Raw genomic sequence first — 20,176 nt, forward strand, 5'->3', positions numbered from 1 at the left:
ACAGCCTATCACTCTAAACGCAAGGGAGAATCATTATCGGACTGAATCACGTTGAGAATCATGGGTAGGGCTATCCTAATTAGAAAGGTACAGTGGTGGTGAGCTTGCAGAGCCTACTGCATGCAACTTGATTGGCAAATTTCAGTAGCGTGTGGGGTCCTGCAGGTTCAGGTTTCCCAAACAATCCTCCAGGGCTGTTAAGAAACGGAAAATTGCTTTTACAGTATTTAAACAACGCAGTTGATAACAAACCAAATCATAAAGCCTGCTATTCTCCTGCAAATACTGCTAGAAGACAGTGTACTGCATGACAGACAAAAAAGATGGTTCCAGGTAAGACACAAATACCAAATTAAATCTTCATTAAATCTTTCTACTGCAGTATTTTTTTTCATGCAACATGTTAGGAGCTATTGCTGGTGTGTAGCCCCTGCTTCCCAGAGCTGAACAAGCAGCACTGCTCCCTCAGGTCATGGACAGGCTGACTCAAGGCTTCCTGAAAGCTCAAGTAAAAATGAGTTCTGTATGGACACAGGACAGGCTTAAAGATAGTCCCCATCCCATGGCTGTTCGTATCTTGTTGCTCTTCTTAATAAACCTTTTTGGTAAATGATTGTATTTAAATAGTTTCATTTTAATTTGAATCAAATTCAAATTGATTAAGGAATATTTCTATTCTCTTTAACAATAACAGGTTTTTATGTAACATTACTCGTAACGTCTCACGCTCGCAGTTGCCACGTGTCCAGCAGTAATGTGCACATGTCCATGTCCTTGGGGAGAGGAGTGAGTGTGCTCCAGCCTGACCACTCTCCAGCACTCTGAGCCTCCCCAGCAGAGCAGTACCTTCCAGGCACTCCTCCCGGGCCTCCGCACATCTTCTCCTGGCCTCAACACCATCCCAGAGTGAGGCAGATGAGCTAAGTGCACAGCTATAGTGTTGCTCCAGCTCTCCTTGTATGGGGCCAGCTTTCTGGCCAAGAAGCTTCATATGCATCTCTCAATCAGAACGCACTGAAGAACCACCCTTTCTAATTTAGCTCCTTAAATCTACATTCATGTTTCTTGAACCAGGGTCCTGTATCTATTATCATATAACGGACAGATGACCATAAAGTCAGATGGTAGAAGCCTCCCTTACATGTGTAGTACTGCCTCTCACTGTCTCAACAACACTGCACCTTTGTAAAGCCAGCTGCTGTCTTTAGGGATGTAACAGTACAGACAATCTCAAGAAACCAAGCCCCAAAACTTAGATTAGACTTCACTTTTCCTATCTCCTTCTCTAATAATTTCCCTAAATTCTTCTCTAAGCCAAGTATCTATGAAACGATGTGGGCAAAATGCTCAAGAGTATATGGGAAAAACAGTATGCAATCGCGCTGCACCAAGCAGTAAGTAACCCAGCTGTTCTTACTTGCAGACATTCCTGGCTGAGGCTGTCCCATGTTGGGCCCTTGATTCATGGGAGCCTGTGGCATGCCCGGTGCATTTGGTATCATGTTTTGCTTCTGCAGCCTAGTTCTTCGCTTTTCCTCCAACTCCTTCTGAATCTTATAGATCTTCTCAGCTAGCAGGTGATAGTACTCTGCCTGCAGGGGAGGAACGCAAGTCAGGAAAGGAGAGGAGACACGCATTAAGTAAAGGCAGCAGGTCACAGTAATCAAAGCTTAGAAAACATCCTTCCCACATGCACATTCCAGTATGGGATGGGGGGAAGCTCTTCCTTTACAGTGGCTGCCAGGGAGGTTGGAGGGAAAGACACTACTCAAGGCACTTTTGGCAACCATCAGGACACCAGGGGAAGTTTTTCTTCTCGTCTAACAGTTCTTGGAGAGATCCACAACAAAGAGCTTCATGCTGCCTTCATGAGACCCTGACAAGTCTCAGGCACAGCACAACACCACAGGCACCAGGCAGAAGCCAGCAGCCCTGGCACATGCTCTTCCTCAGCCTGGGACACTCATCTGTGCTTCCATTCCGCCTCCTCCACAGTCACTGCCAAGGGGGGTCAGAGATGTGCAAATGATGACAGAGGACAGCATCTCACCCTGCTATTTGCCAATTCATACATGTCGCCTTCCAACCTCCGAGCATATGCCACCAGATTCTCCATCTGTCCATCGTGCAGTGCTGCAGGGTCAAGAATAGGAAACATGGCCTAGATTCTGAAGAAAAAGTACACAAGCTATTAGGTTGTCTCCAAACCAGTGATTCATGGAAGAACTCTACAACTCAAAGCAAATGAGTTACAAAGTAGGTATGTGGTTTATTTCTGTGCCGGGCGCATGCAGGATAGCTCCCAAAGGCATGCGCATCCTAACGCGGCAATTGGCTTCGGTTATATGAAGTAAAAAGTTACATATGCATGAAGTTTCCCAATACACCTATACATACACATAACCTATCCCTGCTTTGTATTAAAGTTAGTTCCAAGAAGTCATTTCCCTAAACTCCTCCTGTCTGCGTTTGCGCAGTGCCTTCTGGTGGTGGTCGTTGGGGGGTCGTGGGGACGAACGTTGATAACTCTTCTTCATCAGCACTAGCTGACCCCCTGCCTTTGTACAGACTCAGCTGCTCCTTGGCTCTTGTCCAAACCACATGGTCGGTCTCAGATGGTTTTTGAGACACGTTCCCCATTTTGTCAGGAAACATCCTCTGTGAGGGGCCCCCGAGACTCCTTGTTTTGGTTAATTTGCACAGTAGTAAGCAAAGACACTCAGCAATATCTATTTTAATGCGATTAAGCGAGCCCCCATTCTTCCATTCCTGGTTTTAATAGTTATGATTGTTTTATTTAGAAACCATTAATGCAATTAAGCAAGCCCCCATTCTTCTATCCATGGCTTCACCAGGGCCTCAGCACCAACCCAAAGTGATGGGAACACAAAGCAGCAAGCAAATCGTCCAACAGACTGAGGATTATTTTGTTATTAGCTACTCACAATTTATGAACAAATTGATGGCGGAAATCCTGAGTGACTTTCTCATGCCAGGGCTTGCAGCTGGCCCCAGATGGGAGAGAGCCTCCTGGCCCCTGGCTGGAGACGGTAAGGACCATGGCAACCCAGGCAGCCGCAGCTTACTGAGGGAAGAACCGACTGAACCTCCTGGGGGATAAAACCGAGTGAAAAAGAGAAATCGTAAGGGCGGGGACATTCCCAGTAGGGTGGGACGTGGGCGCCCGGCCAGCTCGGGGCGGTTGATGGGAAGAAGTACCGCTCCCTCACTGATCTGCTCTGAGGCAAGCAGGGGCGGCAGTGCCCACCCCGCCGAGCCTGGTGCCCCCCGACCCCTCCGTGCTACCGACCCGGAGGCAGGGAATGGCCTGCCCGGCTCTGCCCGGCAGGCTCTTGCTGGGTCTGCTCCGCGGGGCCCCCGCCTCGGCCGCCAGTAGAGGGAAATGGCGGTCATCATACCTGCAGCCATCATGCGTGCCTGTGAGCAATTACGTTCCTGGGAGCCTTGTGTGTTTGGCAGCAGGCCCTGAATGTACGCAGTTGTTTTAAAACTTCTTGTGTGGAAACAGCCGGTGTCTCCCTTATTGATTCAGGATCCTCTGGCAGAACCTTCCTTGGCAAGGGCAATGCCGCCTGCTTGGCCGTCACATTTTTTTAATTGACAGCATGTCCCGCCATATGTGTGAACACGTAACAGCCTTCTCAGACGTAGGAGATTTAAACCCCCAAAGATTTAACTGTCTGGGAGATAAATACCTCAGTTTTAAGTATTTACACTCCCCACCTCCACCACTAAATTTAGCTTTTCAGTGCTGAGCTGCGCTGCCTGTTTGATTCCTCCACAAGCCTGGGAGGACAGCGTAGAACTTAGTAGCATGGTTTAGCAGTGGACTTGTCAGTATGAGGTTAAAGGTTGGACTAGATTGATTCATTGAAGAGCTCTACAACTCAAAGCAAATGAGTTATAAAGTAGGTATGTGGTTTATTTCTGTGCCGGGCGCATGCGGGATAGCTCCCAAAGGCATGCGCACCCTAACGCGGCAACTTGCTTTGGTTATATGAAGTAAAGAGTTACATATGCATGAAGTTTCCCAATACACCTATACATACACATAACCTATCCCCGCTTTGTATTAAAGTTAGTTCCAAGAAGTCATTTCCCTAAACTCCTCCTGTCTGCGCTTGCGCAGTGCCTTCTGGTGGTGGTCGTTGGGGGGTCATGGGGATGAAGGTTGATAACTCTTCTTCATCAGCACTAGCTGACCCCTGCCTTTGTACAGACTCAGCTGCTCCTTGGCTCTTGTCCAAACCACATGGTTGGTCTCAGATGGTTTTTGAGACACGTTCCCCATTTTGTCAGGAAACATCCTCTGTGAGGGGCCCCCGAGACTCCTTGTTTTGGTTAATTTGCACAGTAGTAAGCAAAGACACTCAGCAATATCTATTTTAATGCGATTAAGCGAGCCCCCATTCTTCCATTCCTGGTTTTAATAGTTATGATTGTTTTATTTAGAAACCATTAATGTGATTAAGCAAGCCCCCATTCTTCTATCCCTGGCTTCAAGATGATCTTGGAGGTCTTTTCCAACTGCAACCATTCTGTGATAGTGCCACCACCGCATCTTGCCAGGTCACCTTCCCCAGCAGAAGGGGCAGCCTGTAGGACCAGTATGTCCAGCCAACAGCAGATGATGAGACACCACAACATCCATATGACCTGGTGCATTACATACGGTTTACCAAGGTGGAAACCCTTTTACAAGTGCTTTCTTAAGTTGCAGTTAAGAGCCCTCTCTCACTCCTTGTGGTGACAGCAGGGAACCGTTTGAGAGAGTTCAGCGCAGAGCCACGAGGATGATTAAGGGAGTGGAGCATCTCCCTTACAAGGAAAGGCTGAGGGAGCTGGGTCTCTTTAGCTTGGAGAAGAGGAGACTGAGGGGTGACCTCATTAACGTTTATAAATATGTAAAGGGTGAGTGTCGGGAAGATGGAACGAGGCTCTTCTCAGTGACATCTAATGATAAGACAAGGGACAATGGGTGCAAGCTGGAACATTGGAGGTTCCACTTAAATGGGAGAAGAAACTTCTTAACCGTGAGGGTGACAGAGCACTGGAACAGGCTGCCCAGAGACGTTGTGGAGTCCCCTTCTCTGGAGACATTCAAAACCTGCCTGGACGCGTTCCTGTGTGACCTGATCTAGGTGTTTCTCCTCCAGAAGGGGGATTGGACTAGATGATCTTTCAAGGTCCCTTCCAATCCTTAACATTCTGTGATTCTGTGATTCTGTGATTCAGTGAATTGGGCCCAGGTGATGGAAAAAAGGCTTGAAATCCTCCAGTACAAGCTTGGACAGTGAGCAAACAGAAGAGCACTTGAGATTTGTTATTTTTTAACGCATTATTTTGGGCTTCTAACTTCTGGTAGCACTAATCCAGCCAGTGAATGTGGTTGCAAGCCATGGCAGCATGAGTGCTTGTTGTTAGACATAGGTCTTGCCTCAGGCCTTATGCCACCCTGGCTTTCAGTCACCAGGCTTGGTGAGGCGTCTGTTGAATGGCTCCCAAACCTCTGCTCACCAGAGAGACACTTAGTCGGGAGCTCATTTCAGCACCATGCTCCAGAAGAAAGGGGGAAAACCCCACAAAGTCAACCTGGAAATAAGCCTTCTGGTTTTAACTCCCCACCCTATTCCGATGCTGAACAACAATATGCTTTTGAATAATAAATTTCATTCTCCCCTTAATTCGTCAGAGCCTACTGAATTGCAGGAGAACCAGCTCTGTGCTTCTGTAAGAAGAACCTAGCTGAGTCTAACGGGGAAGGGAAATGTGTTAGTCTCACTCCCTTGCCACCTGCAACACACTGCAGCCATACAACACACTAAAATCATCTCCCTTAAGCTATATAGGTTCCTGCCTTACTATGTATAACAGTGCAGGGTGTGGTGTGGTGTACTCCAGTGTGGTTGGAAATGAAGGCAAGAGGAGGGTGCATCTGCCGAAGCTGCGCAGAGGCCATGGCACGAAGAGGAGGGAGCCATTTTCTTAGGCAGATGACATACATCCTCAGCATGGTCATTGCAGCAAAAGAATCAGGGTCTTCCCAGCATGTACTTGATCTTTTAAATTTGTCTCAGATATTTACATACATCTGGGAACACTGAGCTGCAATTCAGTGCAACCTCCAGCACAAGGAACATCATGAAGAAATGAAACATTGAAAGGCAAGATAAACAAACCCTTTGTAAGAAGTTGGGTCTCACAGAAAAATACAGCTCTCTTTAAAGGAACACGTATGTTTCCATTGACCCAGGACATGCACAGACAGTCCCAGAAGAGGATTGAGATAAAAGAAGTAAAGAAGCCACTGCTTTTGTAAGCATCATGAGTACCAGAGAATGGCCAAGAAGCCTCCATCATCGCACAGCAATGCATATTCCAAGGAAGAACCCACTTTAAAACAAGGCACTTGTTTTATTGCACAGTTGATCATCACAGATTGGATGTAGAGAATAAGTTCCTGAATTCCTCTTCAAAACAGAGAACAAAAGTGCCATAGACACCTGGTTTTAGTCTGATCAACAGAGAAACAAGCAGTGCAGTGACTGTAGGTTCCAAGTCTATGCACAGGTGCTTATTTCTGAACAGGAACATCCTCTCTCAAGAGTCATGGGGCAGGGAGGCATTTACATTCAGCCTCATTTCCCCACCACCACATCTGAGTCTTTTTTTTAAGAAGTGACATCTCTAGGCTGGATGCTTTGGCGCCTCTGTCGCGTGCACCAACATCACCGTCTGCAGACTATTAAGAAGGGCAGTATCGAACTCCTTCTGTCCATGTGTGACCTGGCAGAACATTCATACTAGTCTCACCTGCTGCTTAATTGCTGGCTCCGGGCTTGCACGAGGCAGCTGAAGCTGCAGGGTGGCTCCTGCTGACACTCAGGAGGAGTACAAGTGGATTAGCTCATCTCTCCTCACAGGCTGCAGAGAATTTCAGCTGGGCTGGGCAGTGTGTGCTGCGGGTTTCAGCAGCAATGCCAAGTAAGGACAAAGACTTGTCTTACCTGTGGGTTTGTGTGAGTCAGTGTACACCACAGGCTGGAAGCCAGTTGGGATACCAACCTAAAAAGCAAGTCCCGATCTTTGACTGGACAGAGATGTAATGCGACTGTGTTCAAAGCAAATGAAATTCCTTGTCTCAGCACAGTACTGATCCAGCACCACGCTTGGTAGCTGATGCCTCACCTACAACCTGTTGCCAGCTTTCCGTCCCTCAGAGGAACCTTTCAGATCTTCCTACAGCAGAAAAGAAAATGTGCTGCTCCATAAACCAAGCAGGCTGCACGAGTTATGTAGGGATGAGCTTTTTTTGTCTCCTTCACATGCCCCTATAATACCTTTTCAGAAAAGACACAGCACATGGTCCACAGCCCAGGAGCAACACGGGTTAGAGTAGGTGAACTAAAAAAAAAAAAAAAAAAAAAGTATCTCCAAGATACCTGCCCCAAAAGCTTTCCTTAGAGAAACTTGAAGTTACTGACCCATTCACACAGGAAGAACACAGGATTCCCTGTCTGCTGCTGTTCACTCTCACTGCAATTGCAGGAAAGCACAAGAAAAGGAAATGCCTGAAGGACCTTCAGCTTCGGGAATTAGGGTTGCTACAAGCAGAAAATGGGGCCCGGGCTACCACTGCTGTGTTGCAGTCTCCCTCTCCTGGACCTGCTACACTGGGCAGTAGTGTGGAGGGCTGGGCCCTGGCTTACCAGGTGTCATTTCCCAGCCAAGGCACTAGAGTCCTGCCTTCCAGCCCTTGGAGATCCTATCTAATATCAGCCCAGGGATGCCTCTACACCTGAGGCCCTGTCTGCACTAGCCCCACAGGGAGAGGCACAACACCTACAGACAGAGCTCGCTGTTGCATCCCACATAGCTCTGTGCTCCCAAGGTATGCCAGAGCCTGGCACCACCCAGAACACCTGGGGTAAACAAGTCTGAGCCACGCCAGCTTCACCAGAAGCTACGAAGGACTTCAAAGATAGCTACGGTGCCAATGGTAATACCTCCACCCCCTCCAAATCCACCGCACTCCCTACAACGTGGAGCAGAGACGGGAACCATGGCTCGTTGCCCATCAGCTACCCACAGCACCGGTTACAGAAACAGGTTTCCTTCTCGAACATCCCCCGTGTGCACGATCCCTCCTGGGGAGTTACAGACAAGACCCTATTCTAAGGAAGTGCAACTAAGGCAACTTAAGGAAATCATCAAGCCCCTGTTTTTCTAAACGAAGTGCCAGATCAAAGTCAGCTCAGGCAAATGCCAGTGGCAGGCAAATGCCTGGTAAGGCTGACGGAGCAGCCCCATGGCTTTTCGACAGTGGCTCAGAAATAGATGCTGCTGAAAGCACTGCAGGTGCAGCCTGTTGTGCTCTCACACTTTCAGGGGCCAGTCTAGGCTCTGTCTCAGGTCAGGATCTATAGCACGTGATCTATTTTGACATGCACAGGGAGAAAACAGATCCTAGTGCAACCTGACAGTTATGAAGGGTTGTGTTGTACAAAGGCAGCCACTAAGAGGGCTTCTAAAACCAAATATTCCTGGTCAGGACAATGTATGGCTGTTCTTCAAAGAAAAGCTCATTTTAAGGGTAGGAGGCCTCTTTGCACACTTAGGAAGAGCCAGTCATTAGGAGCAGATGCTTCTAACCCATGTCAGGACAGGCCACTCTCTGGAGAGGCTGGGCCAGAGACCTTGGGCTTGGCTGGAATTGGGAACAACACAGTCAAGGACTGTGTATGTAAAAAGACCGTCTTGGAAAGAGGAGGTTGAGTTTCTTGCACAGGAACTGGATGTGTATCAAACACTGGAATAAGCATGGGAAAAGGCAGCAGGAGCTGGAATGGCTGTCACTGTCACATTGTGCATGTCGGCCTCATCATGGTGCTGCCGCTGCCTTCAGGAGCCCGCAAGCTCTGCACTGTGTGAGTAACTCAGGCCCTGCCAGGCTTTGTCTGGACTCGTCTTGGCCTGCCCAGAGCTGTGCTGTAGCTCATTTGGCTGTAACAGCAATTGTCTAACGAGCAGGTGGCTGCTACCAACATTGTTTTAGCTTCTAGACAATCCTGTGGTGTGACACTTGCTGTTTGTTTATTTTTGTGACAGACAGCAAGTCCTAGCGAGAGGCCTGTTTAACTGCTGGGCCTAGAGCGCAGCACCCAGAGTGTGGCTAACACAGGACTTTGCACAGCAGTGAGCACAGGAGGGAATCAAGGTGGTAACAGGCCATGGGGCACAGCCTCCAGCAGCCCCTGGAATAGCTCGTCTTGTAAATCCAAGCCTCCACCCAAACTGAGCTCTCCTGGGTGAGGATACAGCTTTTCAAGGCTCAGGCCGCAAGCAGTGTTCATGGCTTCTCACTCTGGCTGAGCCTGGCTCATGATGGCATCTTCATGGAGACCCGTCACTTTCGAGAGCCTGAGTTTGTCTTTGCTGAAGTCTGTGCCCATCAAGTTGGGAACACAGAGACTCCCATGGTAAAGAAGGCTGGAAGCTCGTGACTTCTGGCACCAGGAAGATGTCTTCTGCTCCACCTTCAGATCTCCAGAGTAGACCTCCAGTATATCAAGTATGACTTCATGGCTCTGGATGCAGTAGTCATAATTATGGGGTCTTCTGCTTGAGGGGGAACAACAGTACAGCAGCACAACAGGGATTCAGCTTTTATGACCCTGGGAAACTCTTCAAGGATCAAAGGCTACCATGAAGAGATTGGATCCACGTGACTGGGGGGCGGGGGGGGGGGGAGCAAAAGCATCTTTGCTAAGCTGCCCAACCTGGGGAGCAGAGCTTTAAACTAGGAACAACAGGTGAGGGATGGGACAACTGATAATCAAGTCAGGACATGATGGACTAATTTGGCTAGTGGATGTTGCAGCATGGCTTTGAAAGGAGAGATCTTAACAACAAAATACAGCAGAAGGGGGCCCAGCCCAAGCGTACTAAGGAAAGCAAAAGCGAAAATAAGGAAGTTCTGGGAGGACAGCATTGTGGGGAAAGCTCTCAACTTTTTTGGGAAGTCAGCACATCTGGGTGTCTCTCTAAATTCTTTGCCATCAGCAATCCCAGCTCCCTGAATCTGCTGGGAATGTTTGGAGCACCATCTTCACTTCTGTCAATGAATTAGGATCCAGCTAGGGAACATTTAAACAAACTAGACATGCATTAGTCCATGAGACTTGATGATTGCATCCCTGAGTGCTGAGGGAGCTGGCTGATGACATTGCAAGGCCAATCTTTGTTGTCTTTGACAGGTTATGGCAAATGGGGGAAGTTCCTGAGGAGTAGAACAGAGCAAATGAGACTCCTGCCTCAAAGGAGGATCTGGGGAACTACATGCCAGTCAGCCTCACCTCAGTCCCTAGTAAGGTGACAGAAATTCTCCCAGAAACCATCTCCAGACACACTAAGGACAAGGTGACTGGGGCCAGTCAGCATGGATTTATGACAGGGTAATCGTGCTTAAGCAACCTTCTGTGATGAGATGATTGACTTGGTGAGTGAGAGGAGAGCAGCAAATGTTATTTATTTTGGACTTATAAGGCTGTTAACGTTGTCCTTGACAACATCCTGACAAACCGAGGAAGTATGGACTAGATAAATAGATAGTGAGGTGAACTGAAGGCTTGGGATCACCAGCACAAAGCCCAGCGGAAGCAAATCGCTAGCAGCGTATCCAGGGGTTGGTACTGGGGCCGATACTGTTAGACATTTTCATTAGTGACCTCAGTGATGGGGCAGAGTGCAGCCTTACCAAGCCTGCAGACAAAAAACTGGGAGGAGCAGCTGAGACACCAGAGGGTTGTGCTCCCATCCAGAGGGACCTGGACAGGCTGGAGAAATGGGCTGACAAGAACCCTATGAAGTTCAACACGGGGAAATGCGAAGCCCTGCCCCCGGGGAGGAACAACCCCAGGCATCAGCACATGCTGGAGACTGACTGGGTGCAAAGTGGCTTTGCAAAGAAGGACCTGGGGGTCCTGATAGACACCAAGTTGAACAACATGTCAAACAAAGTGCCCTTGTGGCAAATAGCATTGCCAGCAGATCAAGGGAGGTGATTCTTCCTCTCTAACTCTGCACTGGTGAGGCCACTCCTGTGTCCATTTCTGGGCTCCCCAATACAAAAGAGACATGGAGCTACTGGAGAGAACCATTGAAAGGGCTGTGAAGATGATTATGAGACTGGAGCACGCCCCTTATGAGGAAAAGTTGGGACTCTTCAGCCTGGAGAAAGCTCAGGGGGATCTTATCAGTATGGATAATTACCTGATTGGGGAAGGAAAGATGATGGAGCCAGGCTCTTCTCGGTGGTGCCCAGGGACAGGACAAGAGGCAGTGGGCACAAACTGAAACACAGGAAATTCTGTTTAAACATAAGAAACTTTTGTTCCTGTGAGGGTGGTCAAGTACTGGACCAGGTTGCCTGGAAAGGCTGTAGCACCTCCTGGATATACTCATTTGGACATGGCTCAGTACAACCTGGTCTTGACGACCCTGCTTTGAGCACAAAGGTGGACTGGACGATCTCCATAGGTGCCTGCCCACCTCAGCCATTCTGTGATTCTGCAATAACAAGTCATTGTCCTGAATGGATGATCTACGATGCTAGAACAAGGGGGGCAGTGCAGGCACATACAGTCGCAGGATGCTGCTGGCCAGTGCTACAGCAAGGCACCAGTAGCCAGATCACTGGAGCAACTGGGAGCTGGGTTGAACCAGTTTTAGATGTAACAAGCAGCGTGCAACATGCAGAAAACACTCCATAAACAGCAAATGTGTATATAATGTGGAAAAGTGAACGAGGTGAGAACAGTATTTGTTGTTGTTTTACAGTTGATCCCATAACTGAAGGAGAAACCATGAACACTACTCCTTCCCTGACAAAACTCAGTGTAAGCTTGCCCCATCTGCAACTTCAGTCATCAGCTTTAGGACTGAAAGCAGCACACACTAGAAAGTTGGCGCGGATATCCCCAAACTGCATGTAATTTTACTTTAAGCCTTAGTAACATCGTAGCTGGACAATAAATCTTTGGATTGCTGAAACTTCTCAATGTTAACAGGTGATTAATTCTTAACTTTTTGTATGAGTTCTTTTTGCTGGACCAAGTGGCTATGAGCCCTACCATTTCCCCAGTCAGCTGCAGTGTTAGCTCAGCTGGTGAGTTCTGGTTCTCTGCTGGTATCTGGGAAAGCAGAGGGGTGAAAGGGAAAGGAACCCCATGCAAATCCAAGGCCCCTGATCATCCACACCACCTCAATAAAACATTTAAACTTGGCTCACAGATGGCATCTACAAAGAAGGACAGAGCAGCTGTGCTGTCACATAAAACGTCTTGGTGATGCTTCAGCAAGTCACTGTGTAGGCATTCGAGGTTGGACAATCTGTGGCTCTTTGAATCAAAGCTGCTCTGCAAGGTCTTGAGGCTTCCCCACTTCAGCAATGGCCAGATGCTGCCATGCAGGCCGGGACAAATTCAAACAAGATTTTTTTGCACTAACCTAGGAAAAGCTTGCATTCAAGCCTGTAAGTTGGGATGTACAAAAAGCATACACAAGCCCGAAAGCTGGGTACGCTTTATACTTCTCTAGTCAGTATGCAGTCAAAAGAATTTTTATTTGTACTACAGCTTAAGGAGCCCCAAGGCTGAAAGTAAAACAAGGCTTTGCACAGGTGTGGGGAAAGAGGAAAGCTTTCTGTCTAAAATGGAGAACACAAGGCTCAACCATCCCACTCCACTGCCCTGGCCTTCAACACAGGGCCAACAAAGGGCTTTGTATTTGCTTCTCTCAGTCCCTCCCACTGCAGATGCAGGAATTATGGGCTTCGTGGGCTTCACACGAAGAGCTGGCCATGCCCTCATGGGAGAATGCCAAATCACAGGGCTGCTTTCATTCTCTAAGCCTTCCAGAGACTTTCCACGATCTTGCTGAAGGCTTTTTGCTATCAGCTACACCTTTCTATTCACAGGACAATGAATCTAACTGCTGTTTATACCCAAATACCACGCATTTTATTCCCATTTTCTAACAGCCTCAAACATCCGTCCACTTTGCAAGACACCATTGCTCTTGGACAACGCTTGGTTGCAGCTCCCATCCATCCAGGTTCCCTTATCTTCTGCCAGCCCTTTTTCCCCTGACAGCAGCTTGCTCACACCATTTGCCAGGGCTTGGCAGACACAGCAATGTTGACGCCACACGACTTCCAGACCTGGACCCAGGTCTCCCAGGTGCACAAGACCCTGGCACAAGTTACTCCCTCTGCACCCAGCAGAGTATTTTGGAAAGCCCGCAATGGACCCACCACACTTATGGTGCCCAGCCAGCACACAACACATGGACTTTCTGACGTGACAGGATTAACACCACGCACAGGCAGTTTCACACAACTGGGGTTGCTACAAGCACGCCCCAGCTGAAGCATTTCTGTGCAGGAAAACCCCAAAATAGATGGAGGTGCCTGACCTTCACACACCACCGCCAGCCATCTCAATGCAGTGCCCATGGGGACACCCACACAAGCTTACCTCACGCCCCCACCTTGGTGCCAAAAGTTGTACAATGTATTCCAAGTGAAATAGGATCTTTTAATATCACATATCCAAACAATAGTTCTCATCTCAAAATGGAAAATAGGTCCTTTGAACATCAGCTGCTCCCAGCCTGGCTGAGCAGGGTGCGGCGCAGCTGACTGGCACAACTGTTGAGGTCAGACCTCATTTCTTTGGTAAAATACATGCCACGAACAAACGCGAATGCGGAGTTGTACCCAAAGTGTCCATTTATAAGACTAATCGTCACTCCACGTCCCTTATTATAGATTTGCATTTTAAAACAGTCATATACATTAAATAGCTCTCCAACTTCTAAACAGCAAACATCGGAAGCAGCACAGTCGGCCACCCCGCCATTTTATGAACAAGCAACACATGTTGGAGCGAAGGGAAACATTAAAAACAGGCTTTCTGTCTCACACAGTTTATTTAACAATAGGTAATAAGAAATCAATTTTTAACAGTCTATACAGTGATCGAAAGTTCGTATTTATAAGTAATCAACTTTAATTGCATGATTTACAACAGCTGAGGGTTTTTTGCTTTCTATTTTCAAGTTTTACAGAAGGTGGAAGAGGGTGGGAAAAGGGCATGGGAGAGAGAAAGCAAGCATAAAGAAGAAACCCCAGGGACTTTCTCAGGTTAAAATCATCCCATTGGAATTGTTTCTTACCCTCTTTTTTATTTTTTTTCCTTTGTTAGATGTAAAAATAACGAAAAAATTCTTTCAAGAAAACAGAAACCACAATATATATACTACATCCATTTGGCAGCTGCCCCTGTGTATTTGCAAAAATGTTGTTTTCTCTCTACATGTACAAATTATTTTAATACTTGAAGTTTTTTTTAAGCTCAGACTCTTGTATAGAAAATTCTTGGAGGACAAAAGTAGACTTCAGGAGGGGACTGAGTTATTTAATATTTTTACATTTTTCAAAGAATTGACATATTTCCAACCAAAGAGGAAAAGATTGGTATTTACTTTAATATATATATATTTATATATGTAATGTATTTTTAAAGCAACATTAACCCCTTTTGTCCTCCGGTTTTAGGAAAAGTTTCTCCTGTGTTGTCGTCTTTTTTTTAAAATGTTTGTTGTTGTTTTTTTTGCAGTGACATGAAGAAAAACCAGAATAGGGAAAATGTTTACCATCTGCCTCAGTAAATAATAACTATCAATATTACATATTTTCATTAATTTAAAAAAAAATAAAACCTATTGGAGGCATGAGTAGGGTGTCCTTTGGTGAACAGCCAAAGGATCACCCTCTCCCCCTGACCTCCCCAACGCACACGAGGAAAAAAAAAAACAAGAAAAAGGACTGGTTATGATTCCAGCCATAACAAAAATATATTCTTTGTACTCTACTGTCCCTCAGGTTCGTTGTTGGTTCGTTTTTAAAACCACAAACTACTGCTGCAGAGTTCAGATGTGTCCAGGGAAAAATGTTGTTTTAGCTAAGAAAGATTCAAAAAAATTTGTCTTCAGTACAAAAAGTCTTGAGAAAATAAGTTTTTTCTTTTTTCTTTTTTTTTTTCTTTTTTTGCTCCCAAAATGCTACAACGTGTCTAGTGTATGTCTAGTGTACTCTGTGAAAGGTTTGAATTCAAGTCTGAGTTCTCGGAGCTGAGCCCCAGTTCCGTGGCGCTTGTACCATGGAGGCCTGCCATGCCGGGATTGCTAGCAAGCTGGGAAAGCATTGCACTCTGGTCCGGGCTGGCAAAGTGCCCTTGATCCATGGGGTTAGCCTGGGCAGCTACCAGTCCTGGATGTGGGGAGCTGGTCTGCGGGGAGACGTGGTGCGGAGAAGGCTGAGGTTGCATCCGGGGGGACGGGCTGGAATGGGGGGGCTGGGACTGGGGCCGCGGCGAGGGTACAGGCTGCGGAGAACGCACTTGGTTGGTGAGCGATGAAGGGAGCTGCTGGCCCTGGAGGTGTGGGGACTGGGCCTGGTTGGGGAGCATGTGCTGTTGGGGGCTCATAGGATTGGGCTGAGCTGGGGACCCCATCTGCTGCTGAAGCAGCCTCTGCTGGAAAGCCTGCTGCAAACTGGCTCCTGTCTCTGCACTCATCGCCTGGGGGAGCTGGCTTATCTGTCCCATGTTTCCTTGCTGCATCTGCTGCATGTGGTGCTGCATTCGCTGCTGTTGTTGCTGCTGTTGCTGCTGCTGGGGATACCCGACGCCCTGGGGCTGCTGGAACTGGTTGTGGTTGGCCATCCCCGGCCCCAGCGCGGGTCCCGCTCCTTGCTGCTGCTGCTGGCGCTGCTGCTCGATCATCTGGTGCCGCCTCATCAGGAGGTCGCGGAACTGGGGAGCCATCCCCGAGTGATTCATGCTCATCTGCTGCGCCTGAGGATTCATCCCGGCCATGGCCTGCTGCGGCTGCTGCTGCGGCTGCTGCTGCGGCATGCTGGGCCTCTGCACTCCCGCTTGCATGGGGTTCATGTTCTGCATGGCCGGGTTGGGGTGCACCCCCGCCTGCTGCCCTTGCATGGCCTGCTGCGGCTGGAGCCCCGGCTGACCCTGGGGCATGCCGGGCTGACCCGGCATCCCCTGGGGGTTCTGGGAGCCCGCGTACTTGGCGGCCCGCTGCTTGATGAAAGCAGCCAGCAGCTGAGGGTTGGAGTGAAGGATGTTAAGCACCTGCTGCTGCTGCATGGGTGAGCTGGGAGACCTGAGAGTCCGCAGGAGGTTTTGTAAGGCCGCCTGGGGCAGAGGTGGTTGTTTGGGCTGAGCGGCGCCAGGTACCTGACCCATCCCTGGCTGAGGTGCCATATTCATCGGCTGACCCGGCTGGGCCACTGACATCATGGACGGCCTCTGCATTCCCGGCTGCAGCTGAGCTTGGGGTAAGCCCCCCTGCACCCACGGTGGCTGCTGCTGGATTCCTGCCGGCCCCATGCTTTGATCTATGTGACCACCGGGACCTCTGGCTATCTGCGGAGGGTTCATTCCCATAGGTGGCATCTGGGGCATCTGGTGCTGAATCGGCCTTTGGAAAATCTGAACCTGGGCCATCTGCCGCTGGGTCTCCGCCGCCCGCTGGATCTGCATGGCCATTTCCACCGCCGCTGGAGGCGGCCCCTGAACTGGCGGTTGAGGTGGCTGGGGTGGAGTTGGAGGAGTCACCTGGCCACCTGCCTTGCCCTGGGACACGGCGCTGGGGGGCTGAGTTCTTGGCATGGTGTAGGGCGGCATACTGTTGGGAGGCGCGGGCTGAGGCTGCGAGGCAGGCTGCGGCGGAGGCTGGGGTTGCGGGGTTTGCGGCGTCGGGGGCTGCTGGCCTGTCGGAGTTGTTGGGGTGGCTGGTGTCGGCGAGGGCAATCCCTGCTGCTGACCTACCACACCGGTCCGCTGCATGCTCGCCATCCTCCTTCGGAGCATCTGCGCCTGTTGCAAGCGGTGCTGAAGCTGCTGCTGACGCAGCTTGTGTTTGATGTTGAGGCAGAAGGGCACTGGGCACTTGTTCTCCTGGCAGTGCTTTGCGTGGTAGCAGCAGAGAGCAATGAGTTGCTTGCAGATGGGGCACCCTCCGTTGGTTTTGCGTTTGCAGCCTTTGGTGTGCTGGACAACCCGTTTCATCTTCTGACAGGACGGCAGCGAGCAGTTGGCATTGCGGCACTGGCAGGCGTGGACCAGAGACTGGATACAGCGCTGGATGCTCAGGCGACGCGAATCACCGGGGCTCTGGGTGGTTGCAGTCTGCTGGTTGTTGCTCTCGTCATCTAGACCAAGGCCTAACTTCTCCATCTTGTGGTCATGATTCTTAGTGTTATAGCAGGTGATGCACAGGTCATAATCCTGGAAAGACAACGAAGGCAACGTTATCAGTGTTCCCATAACTCCATACAATAAAATAAATGTCGTGCTACCCCAAGTTACTCCCAGACTGTTCCAGGCAAAATTGTTGCTTGAGGGAAAAATTCAGTCTTTCAGGCTATGTTGAGGTAGCAGAGAGGAATAAACCCAAATTATAGCCAGGGAAAGCACATGGGTGTAAGGGTGTCTGAAATTTACACAAATAGCTTGGAAAACAAGTTTGCTCTGAGTTAGTAAGTCACATGTGATTCAGCTGGGCTGGAAAAATCCCTCTTTCCTGATTTAAAAAGGAGAAGAGAGGCAACAAACAAACAGCTGCCCATCTACTGCCTCTTCAAAAGGAGTACCTTTTCTGTCGCTCTTGACCAATTGTCAAAGAACAGAGAATGAAAGCTGCATTTCCAAGTGAGTTAAACTGCAAAGCGTACTGACAGAAGAATAGAACAGCATTTACAGTCTGTGAGAACAACAGCCAAAGAGTCTGGGCTCAGTAACTGATTTTAAGAAGATCCAAGTCGTCAGGAGTCATTAACCCATAGGAAATTTGGAATTTATTTTCCAGTACACATTGCAAAATGAGACTATCAGATTTTAACTAGAGCTTTTCAGAACTGAATCCAAGGCAGTCATTTAACTCCAGCAGGCTACAAAATTAAGTTAAGCCAGATTCAAAATTATTCCAGCTTCTAGAGAATACAGCATTGACACAGGCCGCTGGGCTTCATCTTCAAACACCCTGGGTATTGCAAACACTTCTGAGGACAAGTATGCTGTTTGCTACTACAGAGTGACAACAGTTTAGCAGAATAGTCAAACAAGTATAGGAATCTGTTTTTATAGCACAACAAGATCTCTGTATTGGTAAGGTAAGCTGATGAAGGACCCTATTTAGAGAAATACCGCAGCACCACTCTGACTCTGGAGGAAGAAAGGATGAATTGCACTTCAGAAGAATCAAGTAAACCCACTATTACAACTCAAGCAGTCGCTACCGTTTGCAGCTGTTTAAGCAGCAGTACCTTAAATGAACTACAGGAAACACCATTCTGCTATTTTGGTTCTTCACAGCTTTAAAGTAGGAGACAGAAGTCACATCAAGTAGTCAACTGGCAGCATTATCTGATACAGAAAACATTTCCTCTCTTTTCTGAGCTGCCAGAAGATGAGCTGTACAGACCTTTTTCATTAGTTAATATTGCGAAATTAGTTGAAGAGCACTCTGGGCACAGAGATGCAGGCACACAAGTAGGGAAAACTTCACCAAGCATACCTCACAAACAGTGCAGTGCCATCTGGTCTCCACATGATGCTTGCACTCATTGCAGGTGTAAACAAAGCGGTCTTGGCTCTGCGTATGCAGCTCCACCAGCATGCACATGGTCGACCACTGAGCCCTTCGTAGTGAGGAGAACTCCAGGTGCTTGTCTCTAGCAAGGGTTAGGAAAGCATCGCGCCCGTCCATCAGGTCGCATGGAATGAGTGGGTCAGGCTCAACAATTGCAGGCAGGGAGTTGGCTGCAGGGCCAGCAATGAGACGGATGACAAAAAAAACCTGAGAATCAAAGAAAAAATAGTTAATGCCAGAACTTATCAAGATGTTTTGTTCAGCAAACTACATTACACAGAGCGCACAACTCCAGGCCCAGCTAACACTCAGATGATGTGCTGCTAAGGTGGTATATTTGTAAAAACTGGGAAACTTCAAACCTCTGGGTGCACCTTCAGGTTGCACCTTCTGGCTCACCTTCAGAAACATTAGGTAACGTTTGCTGGACTGAACAGACTAACAGTCTGGACTAAAACAACAGTTTTACTGCTAGGAAGTTCCTTCCATACGTGCACAGTTGGATTTAACCCCACTGTCCTCATAGGAGAGAACACCCTGACGTACTGGTACTTTTGTCTGGTGGACCACCCAATTCCCCAGCCATACCTGTATGATTTACAGCACACTGATCTGTCGGAAGTATTAAGGTTTTGTACACTTGGGTACTTAAGTACAAACTACATTTCTCTTTCTATCAGCTCTCACCTCCTTGTGTTTCTCCATAGTGGCATACAGCTTTTGGGAAAGGTCATTGGACACATTGGGCATGCCAGGCTTCTTCTTATTGCCACGACTCAAACTGCTCTTGTTCTTACTTGTCTTCTTATTGTTCTTCTTTTTGGCATTTTTGCTGTCTCCCTTGCTCACCTGGTAATTTTAAAGGCATTTTATGTCATGTATCTAAGTTACACCACATCAACATTTTATTACTTTCACACCTTTTATAATTGCAGGACTAAACAAACTCACAGTAATTCACTCCAAAGACACTTACCACGGTCCCCTGAAATGAAGTTAAGATTACATTAATTCCACTGGAATCACTCCGTAAGATAACAAGATCAGCAATGCATAGCTCCAAAAATACTAAAAGCATAAATGCTTAGGAGGTATAAGGGATAAAGAACACTAAACAATATTTATCGAAAACCATTTGTCTACGATAGTTGAATGCTGAAGAACTTGAATAATCACAAATGGGTTCAGCAAATGGATCTCAATATATTTTAAAATTAAAAAAGCAGAATTGATATTACACTAACCATAGGTAAGAGACTTAATCCACCTAGATTTACCTTGTTACACCCCTCTGTCCAACAGTTTTTAACTGTATAATATTAAACTGATTTTTATATGAAGTGTTTTCTTCCAAGTCCAAAAGGCCTTAGCAATATGATTTCTAGTATGAGGATATGATAGGAGGAAGGTGCAACAGTTAAAA

General features: G+C 47.9%; 1 protein-coding gene across 1 annotated transcript in view; it reads right to left on the reverse strand.

The window, feature by feature from the left end:
* Window positions 1-13,991: 13,991 nt before the first annotated feature.
* EP300 (E1A binding protein p300) overlaps window positions 13,992-20,176 on the reverse strand; it is a 62,364-nt gene continuing 56,179 nt past the window's right edge. Inside the window, exons 29-31 of the mRNA XM_035551706.2 lie at window positions 19,441-19,602; window positions 18,679-18,960; window positions 13,992-17,390 (exon numbers count right to left, since the gene is read on the reverse strand). Of these exons, the coding sequence (XP_035407599.1) occupies window positions 15,156-17,390; window positions 18,679-18,960; window positions 19,441-19,602 (2,679 nt within the window). The 3' untranslated portion in view covers window positions 13,992-15,155. The remainder of the gene's footprint in view (window positions 17,391-18,678; window positions 18,961-19,440; window positions 19,603-20,176) is intronic.

This window comes from Cygnus atratus, chromosome 1 (genome assembly GCF_013377495.2).
Source record: "Cygnus atratus isolate AKBS03 ecotype Queensland, Australia chromosome 1, CAtr_DNAZoo_HiC_assembly, whole genome shotgun sequence".
Classification (NCBI taxonomy): domain Eukaryota; kingdom Metazoa; phylum Chordata; class Aves; order Anseriformes; family Anatidae; genus Cygnus; species Cygnus atratus.